Source organism: Cervus canadensis, chromosome 6 (genome assembly GCF_019320065.1).
Source record: "Cervus canadensis isolate Bull #8, Minnesota chromosome 6, ASM1932006v1, whole genome shotgun sequence".
In the NCBI taxonomy this organism is placed as follows: Eukaryota; Metazoa; Chordata; class Mammalia; order Artiodactyla; family Cervidae; genus Cervus; species Cervus canadensis.
Window position 1 is genome coordinate 17,485,388 of NC_057391.1, and position 14,962 is coordinate 17,500,349.

General features: G+C 47.0%; 1 protein-coding gene across 1 annotated transcript; it reads left to right on the top strand.

The window, feature by feature from the left end:
- Positions 1-503: 503 nt before the first annotated feature.
- On the top strand, positions 504-6,167 carry NR2E3 (nuclear receptor subfamily 2 group E member 3). The gene is made up of 8 exons (XM_043472962.1): positions 504-640; positions 1,176-1,302; positions 1,494-1,597; positions 1,689-1,937; positions 2,043-2,218; positions 3,074-3,320; positions 3,559-3,664; positions 5,827-6,167. Exons 1-8 carry the CDS (start codon positions 547-549, stop codon positions 5,957-5,959), a joined length of 1,236 nt encoding a protein of 411 aa, XP_043328897.1. The 5' UTR covers positions 504-546; the 3' UTR covers positions 5,960-6,167.
- Positions 6,168-14,962: the final 8,795 nt, after the last annotated feature.

Here is a 14,962-nt window from a genome sequence, read left to right on the forward strand (position 1 = left end):
AGAAGCACTGGAGCAGAAGGCTGGATTTATCCAGGACCAGCAGTGACCACCTGTGTGTGGAGCTACACACACCTGTCCCCAGATCCTCTTGTCCTGGGGTAAGTGGAGTCCACACCTCCCGTAACAATTGGAACAGCTTGGGAGCACAGAACTCGAGGAACCCAGAGACACTGGGCAGCTGGGAGCTGGTGCAGCGGCAGCAGGACTGACTGGCTCCCAGGGGCACCTTGGTAATGCTGCAGGTGTGGCCGATTGATCCCCTGTGGAGACAGTAAAGATTAAGAGGATCATAAGCTGCGTCCAGCACTGCCCTGGGAGAAATCTCCCCGAGCCAGAGCTGCTGCTGTGACGGGAAGTTGGGGCAGCTCCTGAGTTTAGACAGAGGGGACAGGCGGCAGGAGCACAGAGAGGAGAGGCAAGGGGGAGAGAAAGAGACAGAGTTTCCGAGAGGGAGGCAGGGGCTGGGTCCAGCTCAGAAATCCTGAGGCTTCCCTTAGGCAGGCAGAGGCTGCCCTGGGACCTGCCAGGACCAGGCCGACAGCGCCCATGAGCTCCAACGTGGCTGCAGCGGTGCCGGCGGCCGTGTCCACCTCCAGGAAGGAGTCTCCAGGCAGGTGGGGCCTGGGGGAGGAGCCGACAGGTATGGTTTTTCTCAAGGTAGATGTAGACACTTGGGGAGTGGAGTGTGGGTCACAGGTTTGCAGGGACCATGATAGGAGCCAGAGCAACTCAGGCCAAGCCCCCAGGGCTATAGGCAAGTGTAAGGGAACCTGCCAGGAAACCCAGAATCCCAGAAACGTGGGGGTCAGAGAGGATAGCTGATCAGATGGGAGAAGAAAGGAGAGACGAGGGCCCTCAAAGGTCGGGAGCAGAGATCCCGAGTGGCGGTGTCAAGAATGAGCTTGTGCGTGATGGAGCCTGAGCCCACCTGCAGAGAAAGGGACCGGGAAGTGGAGCAGAGAGTGAAACTTGTTGAGAACTGGCCATGGAGAAGCGGGGAGGGGGTGTGACAAGGGACACGTTTTCCAGCTGGGAGAGACAACGGGTGTGCCTGAATGTGGGTGGACAGGAACCTGAGGATGGTGAGGGAAGGAGGGTGGAGGGGTCCCTGAGGAAGGGGGAGTGGCGTGTGACGGGCCCAGCGCAGCCCCCACCCAGCCCTGGCTTGCCCTCAGGTGTGGGCCCCTCACTCCAGTGCCGCGTGTGTGGGGACAGCAGCAGCGGGAAGCACTACGGCATCTACGCATGCAACGGCTGCAGCGGCTTCTTCAAGAGGAGCGTGAGGCGAAGGCTCATTTACAGGTGAGAGAGGGGGCACCCCACCCCAGAGGAGTCCCCCCTCATCTAAAGGAGCCCCGCCGGCCACTGGATGTTCCTGGGAGGGAGGGAATGGAGGATGCTCAGGGGAGAAGGGCTGCAGCCAAGGTGTCTGAAACCCACGGCCCAGAGCCCGGGCAGGACCCTGACTCCCTGGGGTTCCTCTCCACCCACAGGTGCCAGGTGGGGGCAGGGATGTGCCCGGTGGACAAGGCCCACCGCAACCAGTGCCAGGCCTGCCGGCTGAAGAAGTGCTTGCAGGCGGGCATGAACCAGGACGGTGAGTCAAGAACCCCATCCCGGAGAGGCGTGGCAGAAGAGACAGGGGGTGCATGACCCCTGGGGTCTCCTGACCCTTCCCACTTCCCCAGCCGTGCAGAATGAGCGCCAGCCGCGGAGCACAGCCCAGGTCCGAATGGACAGCGTGGAGTCAGAAACGGAGCCCCGGCTGGAGCCCCTGGCAACCCCCCCGGCCCTCGGAGGGCCCAGCTCTCGGGGCCCCACACCTGTGTCTGCAGCCAGAGTCCTGGGACCCCGGGCCCTCACACCTCCGGGGCACCACCACTTCATGGCCAGCCTGATAACGGCCGAAACCTGCACTAAGCTGGAGCCCGAGGATGGTAAGCAGGCTGACGGCTGAGCTCCAGGTCCCACACCTAGGCCCCTGAAAAGCCACTTCTGCCTGCCTCGGAACAGGGGCTGAGGCACAACCTCTCCTCCGACAGCCGACGAGAATATCGATGTCACTGGCAATGACCCCGAGTTCCCCTCGTCCCCATACTCCTCCTCCTCCCCGTGTGCCCTGGACAGCATCCATGAGACGTCGGCTCGCCTGCTCTTCATGGCCGTCAAGTGGGCCAAGAACCTGCCGGTGTTCTCCAACCTGCCCTTCCGGGATCAGGTATACTCGTCAGGGGGCTTGCAAGTCAGCCAGGCTGGGGGCGCACACCTCCTTGTGTAGGTGATGATTGGAAGGGCACGCAGCTTGGGGATGGTGAAGGCTGGAGACACCCGTGCCTCGGAGTCAGCGATGGTCATGGGCACATATCTCTGGGATGTGGCAGTTGGGGTCGTCACCTAGGGGACACTGATGGCCAGGGACGCACAGGGACCAGACATTAGAAGGCAGTGTCTATGCCCCTCTGGGTCTTCTTTCCTCCTAGACAAACCCTCAGGGCCTAGAGATGCTCTGTCTCTCTGCGTCATAGGCTGATCTCCACACTGTGAGCAGCATCAGTGGGCAAATCTGGGCTCCCTTGGAACACAAATGCCTCTGACTTCTGGGCTTGAGTTTCAGCCCAGCCTCTTCACCCCTCTGGGCTTCTCACGAGCAAGGGACCTGTCAGGACATCCAGGAGGAGAGGCATGCTGAGAGCGTCAGTCCTTAGCCGGTGGTTTGGATGAAGCAGCTCAGAAGCGACTGAGTCTGCTGAGTATGGTCAACTTGGGATGCCGGTGGCGAGTGTCCCTGAGCTGCCCAGCTTCTCACGGTTCCAGGATTTGCCTGTGCTCCACCTCTACCTTTCAATGGAGCCCAGAGAGTGTCTTCGAGCTGAGGCACCTGGGCTGGATGGTGTCAAGTCCCAGAGCTCCGGGCCCCTGGCTGATGTCAAGGAGAGGTCAGAATGTTCTGGGTACCTGGGACCAGCCCCTCCTGTCCTAAGACAGCTGAGAACGTGGCAGAGGTTCCAGGCTGAGCCAGAGGAGCTGTGTATTGGTCATCACACTTGCCCTCACCCCCACTCTCTGGGCACAGGTGATCCTGCTGGAAGAGGCATGGAGTGAACTCTTCCTCCTTGGAGCCATCCAGTGGTCTCTGCCTCTGGACAATTGCCCGCTGCTGGCCCTGCCCGAGGCCTCTGCTGGCGGCAGCTCTCAGGGCCGGCTGGTGCTGGCCAGTGCGGAGACTCGAATCCTGCAGGAAACCATCTCACGGTTCCGGGCACTTGCGGTGGACCCCACGGAGTTCGCCTGCATGAAGGCCCTGGTCCTCTTCAAACCAGGTCTCTGTCCAAGTCTTAGAGGAGAGCGGGTGGGGATGAAGGCAGGGAGTTTTGGTGACTTCCTTCTGCCTCTCACTTTCCCTCCATCACCCCTCATAGACCTGAATGTGTGTAGACTTCTTCCCTGCGAGCAGGAGGGGAGGGCTGCAGGGCTGGGCTCCCCCCTCCTAGGCCCTGGCTGATGGTGAGGCGGGTGTGGAGCCTGGGAGGGAAGCTCACAGCTGCTGCTTCTTTCCAGAAACGCGCGGCCTGAAGGATCCTGAGCATGTGGAGGCCTTGCAGGACCAGTCTCAGGTGATGCTCAGCCAACACAGCAAGGCCCACCACCCCAGCCAGCCTGTGAGGTGACCTGAGCACCTGCCTCCCTGCCCATCTGTCCCTTCAGCTCTCTACCCCCCTGCCCACCTTTCTGCTACTGTCTCAGGGCTGCACTCATTAGATGGGACAGGGATCTCAGTACAACCAGCACATGGCTGACACCTACTGTGTGCCGGGCACAGCACCAGGCCCAGGAGTCGGGACCGAAAAGCTTAAGGCAAACTCACTGCTTCCAGGGGATGCCCGGCGCAGTGGCCATGCTGAAGTTGAGGGCCAGCCCCACGGGTACTGAGGGCTGCGTGCATCTGAGGGAGACAGAGACCCACTGGGAGGCAGATCGCAAAGCACTGCTGAGAGGGATTTGTGGAGGCAGTGCCGGTATTGAGGAAGGAGAAGCTCTACAAGGAGAGAAATGATCATTTACAGAGGGAGAGTATTAAGTGTTAGTCACTCAGTCGTGTCCGACTCTTTGTGACTCCATGGACTGTAGCTCACCAGGCTTCTCTGTCCATGACTGAAGTGGGTACCTAATCCCTTCTCCAGGGGATCTTCTCAACCCAGGGATCAAACCTCGGCCTCCTGCATTGCAGACAGATTCTTTACCGTCTAAGCCACCAGGGAAGCCCACAAAGGGAGAGGGAAAGAAGCAAATATACATATGTTCTTAGGTCAGAAACCAGTTTGGAAGGCAAAGCTGATTGCCACCAGGGAGAGGGTAGGGGTCTAAACCAGCACGGCTCTCTGGCACCAGCCTGCTCAGGACTGTGAAGGGCAGCCAGAGGCCAAATCTGGTTTGGCAGGCAGAGAGGAGCCACTACAGATCATTGAGCAGGACAATGTTTTCCACAGAGCTGGGCTTCACACAGAGGCGTGATGGTGAGTACAGAGCAGCCAACAGGATGACCCTGCTGTCATCCAGGGAGTCCTTGAAGGTCTGTTTGTGGGAATGGAAAGGCAGTGACAGATGTGGGAGTCTCTGGGAGTTGGGATGGCTCAGAGCTGGTATTTGAGTGGATAAGGAACAAGGGAAGAGGAGCTCTTTGGGGAAAGAGGTAGAAGACACAAAAAGGAAAGTCGGGAGGAAGAGTTTTCAGGGAACATGAAGAGATCTGTTGCAGGTGCAGATAGGGATGCACTAGCGTAAGCCACAGGCATGGACCCTAGCCCGGCCCTGGCTGTGTTTGGAGGACAATGGCTACTGGCTGAGACTGGGGCTGTGGGGATGGTGGGACAGGAGCCAGTGCTCTGGGACTGTCCGGCTCGCCCCAGCACCAGCAGAAGCATGATGGGGGTATACGACGGCTCAGTGCCACCCACTTGGCTCTCACAAGAGAAGCAGACCTTGGTACCGCAAAGCAATTTCAGTAGGTCATTGGGAGGTAAGGGAGGCTTCCCACAGACCTCCTGGTGGAAGCTGAACCTGGAGCTGTCCCACTTGGATGTGGCCTCCCTGACCCTGGGCAATGACCCCGGCTGTTAGACCTCCCACCCAAGGAAGGTCAGCATAATGCCCCCATCTGCCTCTCAGGACTTCACCATCTAGCTTCTCTGCGCTGGGAACCCTTGCCTTGGCAAATGGTTCTCATTTAAAAACTATAATGACTTTTTTTTCTGGATGAGTATATCAAGCCACAAAAATTTTTGATTTCAGAACATTTTCACTAATGGTTACTCTTATCATCCTAGGTGGCTTACAGAGAATTTATATCCTTGTTTCTCCCCACACCATGTGGCTTGTGGGGATCTTAGTTCCCCAACCATGGATCAAACCCAGGCCCCATGAGTGAAAGCCCTGAATCTTAATCACTGGACTACCAGGGAATTTCCAGGAATTTATTTTCTTATTCAAATATATGTGGTATTAATGATCATGTGATTATAATAATTATATGATTATTAATAATATATTCACATAATATTAATATAGCTTCTTACTTTATAATTTTTACACATCATAAACAATATTTTTTCACTATTTTCATCACACTCCTTAACTAAACACTGGAGGAAGGTCACAGTGGGTCTGGGATAAGTGAATGGGGCCTTTCCTCGAACTTCCTCCTTACTTGCCCTGGGCACCTCTTATCTCTCTTCTCCATCCCCTCTGCCTCTCCTGGAATGGTGCTGTGCCCAGGACTCAAGCTCTGAAGCTGATAATCACACTGATGGTGTCTTCTCTCCTGTCCAGGTTTGGGAAATTGCTCCTGCTCCTCCCGTCTTTGAGGTTTATCACTTCTGAACGTGTTGAGCTCCTCTTTTTCCGCAAGACCATAGGGAATACTCCAATGGAGAAGCTCCTTTGTGACATGTTCAAAAACTAGTTGAAGTAGAAATAAAATGAGTGCAACCACTTTGGGAAATAATCTACTGAAGCTAAAAATCTGGCTACACTTTGATTCGGCAATTGCACTCATGGATATGTGTACCTGTCAGAAATGTCCACCAAAAGAATGTTTGAAGCAGCGTTTTTCATAATAGCCCCAAACTGTACAATGACAGTAGCATGGACTAATAAATTGTGGTACATACATATTTATTCGTGTCTGACTGTTTGAGACCCCATGAACTGTAGCTCATCAGGCTCATCTGTCCATGGAATTCTCCAGGCAAGGATACTGGAGTGGGTAGCCATCCCCTTCTCCAGGGAATCTTCCCAACCCAGGGATTAAACCCGCATCTCCTGCATTGCAGGCAAATTCTTTACCATCTGTGCCACCAGGGAAGCCTTATAAAACAGCAATAAAAAGGAGTGAACCATCAATATTGTGTGACAACATGGATCTATTTCAGACACAAACAAAACCATCCAGGCACCAGTTCTGATTATATAAAGTTTAAGAACAGGCAAGACTAAGTAATGGTTGTAGAAGTTAGAATAGAGGTTACCTTTGGGTGGGGGGGCGGGTTGATTGGTAAGGGGCCCAAGGTATGCTAAAAATGTTCTTCATTTTGATCAGGGTGGTGGTTTTGCAAACTTATTCACTCATTAAAAATTAATTGCACCATGCACTTAAGATTTTTGCACTTTATTGTTAGACCTAAAAAAAAAAAAAGTGAAAAAACAAAAACAGGACAATAAATGTGGCCAAGGTTCTCCCTTTGAGGACACTGATGGTGTGAACCCAGGATTGAGTTCCATCCATCTGGTTGCCACTCTGAGTCAGAGTCCAGGTGCCACGAATTCAAATCCAGTGAAAGATCTCCCGGAGGATTCAGCAACCCAGCTTCTCTCCAGATGGCATCCCAGCACCCTACAGCTTCTCCCCATCTTTCTCTTCCCCATCCTTCATCACCTCCCTGAAAATAAAGGTGAGCACCGTGCAACTCAACATTGCAGCCACAGGCACTCTTTTTGGAGGGGACTCTCCATCACTTCTTAATTCCTTATGGAAAGATGAAGTTCAGACAAACCTCTTCCTTTTCAAAGGCAGGTCCAGAAGACCTAGGAAAAAAGTACTTTTTTTCCCATTTATTTTTATTAGTTGGAGGCTAATTACTTTACAATATTGTAGTGGTTTTTGCCATACATTGACATGAATCTGCCATGGATTTACATGTGTTCCCCATCCTGAACCCCCCTCCCACCTCCCTCCCCATCCTATCCCTCTGGGTCTTCCCAGTGCAGCAGCCCCAAGCACTTGTCTCATGCATCCAACCTGGACTGGCGGTCTGTTTCACACTTGATAATATACATGTTTCAATGCTATTCTCTCAGATCATCCCACCCTCGCCTTCTCCCATAGAGTCCAAAAGTCTGTTCTATACATCTGTGTCTCTTTTTCTGTCTTGCATATAGGGTTATCCTTACCATCTTTCTAAATTCTGTATATATGTGTTAGTATACTGTATTGGTGTTTATCTTTCTGGCTTACTTCACTCTGTATAATGGGCTCCAGTTTCATCCATTTCATTAGAACTGATTCAAATGTATTCTTTTTAATGGCTGAGTAATATTCCATGGTGTATAGGTACCACAGTTTTCTTATCCATTCATCTGCTGATGGGCATCTAGGTTGCTTCCATGTCCTGGCTATTGTAAACAGTGCTGCAATGAACATTGGGGTACACATTTGGTGTGTATGCCCAGAAGTGCGATTGCTGGGTCATATGGCAGTTCTATTTCCAGTTTTTAAAGGAATCTCCACACTGTTCTCCATAGTGGCTGTACTAGTTTGCATTTCCACCAACAGCGTAATAGGGTTCCCTTTTCTCCACACCCTCTCCAGCATTTATTGCTTGTAGACTTTTGGATAGCAGCCATCCTGACTGGCGTAATGGTATGTCATTGTGGTTTTGATTTGCATTTCTCTGATAGTGAGTGATGTTGAGCACCTTTTCATGTGTTTGTTAGCCATCTGTATGTCTTCTTTGGAGAAATGTCTGTTTAGTTCTTTGGCCCATTTTTTGATTGGGTCATTTATTTTTCTGGAATTGAACTGCAGGAGTTGCTTGTATATTTTTGAGATTAATCCTTTGTCTTTTGCTTTGTTTGCTATTATTTTCTCCCATTCTGAAGGCTGTCTTTTCATCTTGCTTATAGTTTCCTTTGTTGTGCAAAAGCTTTAAATTCATTAGGTCCCATTTGTTTATTTTTGCTTTTATTTCCAATATTCTGGGAGGTGGATCATAGAGGATCTTGCTGTGATTTATGTTGGAGAGTGTTTTGCCTATGTTCTCCTCTAGGAGTTTTATTGTTTCTGGTCTTACATTTAGATCTTTAATCCATTTTGAGTTTATTTTTGTGTATGGTGTTAGAAAGTGTTCTAGTTTTATTCTTTTACAAGTGTTGACCAGTTTTCCCAGCACCACTTGTTAAAGAGGTTGTCTTTTTTCCATTGTATATTCTTGCCTTCTTTGTAGAAGATAAGGTGTCCATAGGTATGTGGATTTATCTCTGGGCTTTCTATTCTGTTCCATTGATCTATATTTCTGTCTTTGTGCCAGTACCATACTGTCTTGATGACTGTGGCTTTGTAGTATAGTCTGAAGTCAGGCAGGTTGATTCCTCCAGTTCCATTCTTCTTTCTCAAGATTGCTTTGGCTATTCGAGGTTTTTTTGTTTTTCCATACAAATTGTGAAATTATTTGTTTTAGTTCTGTGAAGAATACCATTGGTAGCTTGATAGGGATTGCATTGAATCTATAGATTGCTTTGGGTAGAATAGCCATTTTGACATTATTGATTCTTCCAATCCATGAACACGGTATATTTCTCATCTATTTGTGTCCTATTTGATTTCTTTCATCAGTGTTTTATAGTTTTCTATATATAGGTCTTTTGTTTCTTTAGGTAGATATACTCCTAAGTATTTTATTCTTATTGTTGCAATGGTGAATGGTATTGTTTTCTTAATTTCTCTGTTTTCTCATTGTTAGTGTATAGGAATGCAAGGGATTTCTGTGTGTTAATTTTATATCCTGCAACTTTACTATATTCATTGATTAGCTCTAGTAATTTTCTGGTAGAGTCTTTAGGGTTTTCTATGTAGAGATCATGTCATCTGCAAACAGTGGAAAGTTTTTACTTCTTTCTTTTTCCCTATCTGGATTCCTTTTATTCTTTCTGCTCTGATTATTGGCCAAAACTTCCAAAACTAATGTTGATGAGTAGTGGTGAGAGTGGGCTCCCTTATCTTGTTCCTGACTTTAGGGGAAATGCTTTCGATTTTTCACCATTGAGGATAATGTTTGCTGTGGGTTTGTCATATATAGCTTTTATTATGTTGAGGCATGTTCCTTCTATTCCTGCTTTCTGGAGAGTTTTTATCATAAATGGATGTTGAATTTTGTTAAAGGTTTTTTCTGCATCTATTGAGATAATCATATGGTTTTTATCTTTCAATTTGTTAATGTGGTGTATTACATTGATTGATTTGCGGATATTAAAGAATCCTTGAATTCCTGGGATAAAGCCCACTTGGTCATGATGTATGATGTTTTTAATATGTTGTTGGATTCTGTTTGATAGAATTTTGTTAAGGATTTTTGCATCTATGTTCATCAGTGATATTGGCCTGTAGTTTTCTTTTTTTGTGGTATGTTTGTCTGGTTTTGGTATTAGGGTGATGGTGGCTTCATAGAATGAGTTTGGAAGTTTACCTTCTGCAATTTTCTGGAAGAGTTTCAGTATGATAGGTGTTAGCTCTTCTCTAAATTTTTGGTAGAATTCAGCTGTGAAGCCATCTGGTCCTGGGCTTTTGTTTGCTGGAAGATTTCTGATTACAGTTTCGATTTCCATGCTTGTGATGGGTCTGTTAAGATCTTCTATTTCTTCCTGGTTCAGTTTTGGAAAATTATACTTTTCTAAGAGTTTGTCCATTTCATCCAAGTTGTCCATTTTATTGGCATAGAGCTGCTGGTAGTAGTCTCTTATGATCCTTTGGATTTCAGTGTTGTCTGTTGTGATCTCTTCATTTTCATTTCTAATTTTGATTTGGTTCTTCTCCCTTTGTTTCTTAATGAGTCTGGCTAACGTTTGTCAATTTTGTTTATCTTTTCAAAAAACCAGCTTTTAGCTTTGTTGATTTTTTCTATGGTCTCTTTTTGTTTCTTTTGCATTTATTTCTGCCCTAATTTTTAAGATTTCTTTCTTTCTACTAACCCTGGGGTTCTTCATTTCTTCCTTCTCTAGTTGCTTTAGGTGTAGAGTTAGGTTATTTATTTGACTTTTTTCTTGTTTCTTGAGGTAAGCCTGTATTGCTATGAACCTTCCCCTTAGCACTGCTTTTACAGTGTCCCATAGGTTTAGGGTTGTTGTGTTTTCATTTTCGTTCCTATGCATGTTTTGATTTCTTTTTTGCTTTCTTCTATGATTTGTTGGTTATTCAGAAGCATGTTTTTTAGCCTCCATATGTTTGAATTTTTAATTTTTTTTCCTGTAATTGAGAACTAATTACTGCATTGTGGTCAGAAAAGATGACTGGAATGATTTCAATTTTTTTAAATTTACCAAGGCTAGATTTATGGCCCAGGATGTGATCTATTCTGGAGAAGGTTCCGTGTGCACTTGAGAAAAAGGTGAAATTGATTGTTTTGGGATGAAATGTCCTATAGATATCAATTAGGTCCAGCTGGTTCATTGTGTCATTTAAAGTTTGTGTTCCCTTGTTAATTTTCTGTTTAGTTGATCTATCCATAGGTGTGAGTGGGGTATTAAAGTCTCCCACTATTATTGCATTATTGTTAATTTCCCCTTTCATACTCATTAGCATTTGCCTTACATATTGCAGTGCTCCTATGTTGGGTGCATATATATTTATAATTGTTATATCTTCTTCTTGGATTGATCCATTGATCATTATGTAGTGTCCTTCTTTGTCTCTTTTCACAGCCTTTATTTTAAAGTCTATTTTATCTGATATGAGTATTGCGACTCCTGCTTTCTTTTGGTCTCTGTTTATGTGAAATATTTTTTTCCAGCCTTTCACTTTCAGTCTGTATGTGTCCCTAGGTTTGAGGTGGGTCTCTTATAGACAGCATATATAGGGGTCTTGTTTTTGTATCCATTCAGCCAGTCTTTGTCTTTTGGTTGAGGCATTCAACCCATTTACATTTAAGGTAATTATTGATAAGTATGATCCTATTGCTATTTACTTTCTTGTTTTGGGTTCAAATTTATAAACTTTTCTGTGTTTTCTGTCTAGACAAGATCCTTTAGCATTTGTTGAAGAGCTGGTTTGGTGGTGCTGAATTCTCTGAGCTTTTGCTTGTCTGTAAAGCTTTTGATTTCTCCTTCATATTTGAATGAGATCCTTGCTGGGTACAATAATCTGGGTTGTAGGTTTTTCTCTTTGATCACTTTAAGTATGGCCTGCCATTCCCTTCTGGCTTGAAGAGTTTCTATTGAAAGATCAGCTGTTATCCTTATGGGAATCCCCTGGTGAGTTATTTGTTGTTTTTCCCTTGCTGCTTTTAATACTTGTTCTTTGTGTTTGACCTTTGTCAATTTGATTAATATGTGTCTTGGGGTGTTTCGCCTTGGGTTTATCCTGTTTGGAACTCTCTGGGTTTCTTGGACTTGGGTGGCTATTTCCTTCCCCATTTTAGGGAAGTTTTCAACTATTATCTCCTCAAGTATTTTCTCAAGGCCTTTCTTTTTGTTTTCTTCTGGGACTCCTATGATTCGAATGTTGGGGCATTTAACATTGTCCCAGAGGTATCTGAGGTTGTCCTCATTTCTTTTCATTCTTTTTTTTTCCTCTGTGCTTCATTTATTTCCACCATTCTATCTTCCACCTCATTTATCCTATCTTCTGCCTCATTTATTCTACTGTTGGTTCTCTCCAGAGTGCTTTTGATATCAGTTATTGCATTATTCATTATTGACTCTATTTTATTTCTTCTAGGTCCTTGTTAAACTTTTCTTGCATCTTCTCAATCCTTGTCTCCAGACTATTTATCTGTAACTACATTTTGTTTCCAAGATTTTGGATCATTTTTACTATCATTTTTCTGAATTCTTTTTCAGGTAGACTCCCTATCTCCTCCTCTTTGGTTTGGTTTGGTTTGGTTTGGTTTATTTGGGCTTTTATCATGCTCCTTTACCTGCTGAATATTTCTCTGCCTTTTCATCTTGTTTAGGTTGCTGTGTTTGGGGTGGCCTTTTTGTATGCTGGAAGTTTGTGGTTCCTCTTCATTGTGGAGGTTCCTCCCTGTGGGTAGGGTTGGACGAGTGGCTTGTCAAGGTTTCCTGGTTAGGGAAGCTTGAGTCTGTGTTCTGGTGGGTGGAGCTGGATCTCCTCTCTGGTGTGCAATGAAGTGTCCAGCAGTGAGTTTTGAGGGTCCTATGGGTTTGGTGTGACTTTTGGCCACCTGTATTTTTGTGCTCAGGGTTATGTTCCTGCGTTGCTGGAGAATTAGTTTGGTATGTCTTGCTCTGAAACTTGTTGGCTCTTGGGTGGAGCTTGGTTTCAGTGTAGGTACAGAGGTTTTTGGATGAGCTCTTGTTGATTAATGTTCCCTGGAGTCAGGAGTTTTCTGGTGTTCTCAAGTTCTGGACTTAAGCCTCCTGCCTCTGGCTTCCAGACTTATTCTTACAGTAGCCTCAAGACTTCTCCATCCATACAGCACCGATGATAAAACATCTAGGTTAATGGTGAAAAGATTCTCCACAGTGGGGGACACCCAGAGAGGGTCACAGAGTTACAAGGAGAAGAGAAGAGGGAGGAAGGAGATAGAGGTGACCAGGAGGAGAAGAGGGGGAATCAAAAGGGGGGAGAGTAATCTAGTCAGTAATCAATTCCCTATTTGCTCTCCACAGTCTGGAACACTCAGAGAAGTTCACGGAGTTCCATAGAGAAGAGAAGAGGGAGGAAGGAGATAGAGGTGACCAGGAGGAGAGGAGGAGGAGTCAAAAGGAGAGAGACCAATCTAGCCAGTAATCAGTTCCCTAAGTGTTCTCCACAGCCCAGAATACCCAAAGAGATTCAGAGTTAAGTACAGAAGAGAAGGGGGAGGGAGGAGATAGAGGTGATCTGGGGGAGAAAAAGCAGAGTCAAAAGGGGAGAGAGCAATCAAGCCAGTAATCACACTCCTAAGTAAAAATGGATACTGAAGATTGGATTCTTAAAGGTACAGAATTGATAACAAATACCAAAAAGCAAAGATTAAAAGTCTAGAGTAGAGGTTAGACTCTCAAAAATACATTATTAAAAGAACAAAACAAAATCACAAAAGTTATATTAAAAAATATGAAACTTGTTTTAAAAATAGGGTCTTTTTTTTCAAGGTAATAGTAGGTTTTACAAATGAAAATTAAAGGAGTAATAAAGAACTTAAAAATTAAAAAATTTTAATTAAAAATGATAATAGTAAAATTTATCTAGGAATTTCTCTGGAGCTGTTGAGCGCAGTGTGTGGTCAGTTAAGTTTCAGATAGTTCCTTGTTCCACCTTATACTTCTCAAGGTCTATAGGTCCCTTCCAATGTAGCCAGTGCTAACTACAGGGTTTTAATCTGTTGCACCTGTCACATCCAAAGTCGTTCCCTCTTCTTTGTTTATTTTGGCTTCCTCTGTTTGTAAGTCTCTCCAGTATCTAACTCCCACCCTGACACAAGGGGGCAAAGGTGGTCATTTATTTAGGTTCACTTGTTCAGTCCTGCTGTGGGGAGGGAGGAACACTGCAAATATCACTGGCGTGTGTGGGTCGTGCTCGCAATGTCTGGGCCACATTGGGTTTGTCCCAGCTCACGGCATGTGTGCTTTCCAGGTCTACACTGCTCAGCTACACTGTAGCTCAGGCTACACTGTCTGAGGCGGGCCCTGGGTTGCATGCACTTCCCAGATCTACACCACTCAGGTTCAGGCTCTCTGGTACTCCACAAAGGCGCAAACTCGGTTGGGCCTGCGTTTTGTGCCCATCCCAGGTCCGAGCAGCTCAGGCGACCAGGTGCTTGGCAAGAGGTGGGGGGTGCATCTTATCACCTCCCAGGTCCCAGCCACTCCGTTTCCTGGGTGCTCAACGGGAGTGCCATCTCAGGTGTGCCGTGTGTCTCCTCTGGGGCACTGATCTCTGGCTGCGACCCTCCTGACGGATGTCAACCATCCAGGATCCCAGGGAGACTTGGTTAGCAACTGGGAGCCTGCTCGAAGTTTGGTAGGGGATGCCATCTCTGGGGCCAAGTTTGCCTCTTGCCTTCCGGCTCTGGCTGTCACCTGCCTGCCTCTCTGCCTCTGGCGGGGGATGGGCCGGTCTGCTGCCAGCTAGCTCTCCTCTGGTATCGCTCAGTCCTATGTTTTGTGAGCAGGCCGGCAGTGCCTTAGGTTAGAGTTTTATGTGATAAAGTTCTCTCTCTCTCTCCCCCACAGTTTGGCTCCCATGTTAGCGCCCTCAGATTGCCCTCAGGGCATTCAGGCCCGGTCCTTACCCTAAGCAATGCAGCCCACGCCTCCCTATTCAGCACCCACTTGCTGGTGGCCAACGCGAGCATCTGGGTTACTTCTCTGCTGGGAGTTACAGTTAGGCATGTAATCTGTGGGTTTTATTTTATATTATTTTATTTCCTTCTGGTTATGTTGCCCTCTGAGATTCCAAAACTCCCCACAGACCTGCTGGTGAGAGGGTTTCCTGGTGTTTGGAAACTTCTCCTCTTCTAAGACTCCCTCCCCTGGATGGATCTCCATCCCTAACTCTTTTGTCTCCCTTTTAATCTTTTCTATTTTGTCCTACCTCCTTTTGAAGACAATGGGCTGCCTTTCTGGGTGCCTGGTGTCCTCCACCAGCATTCAGAAGTTGTTTTGTGGTATTTGCTCAGCATTCAAATGATCTTTTGATGAATTTGTGTGGGAGAAAGTGGTCTCCCCATCCTATTCCTCCATCTTAGGA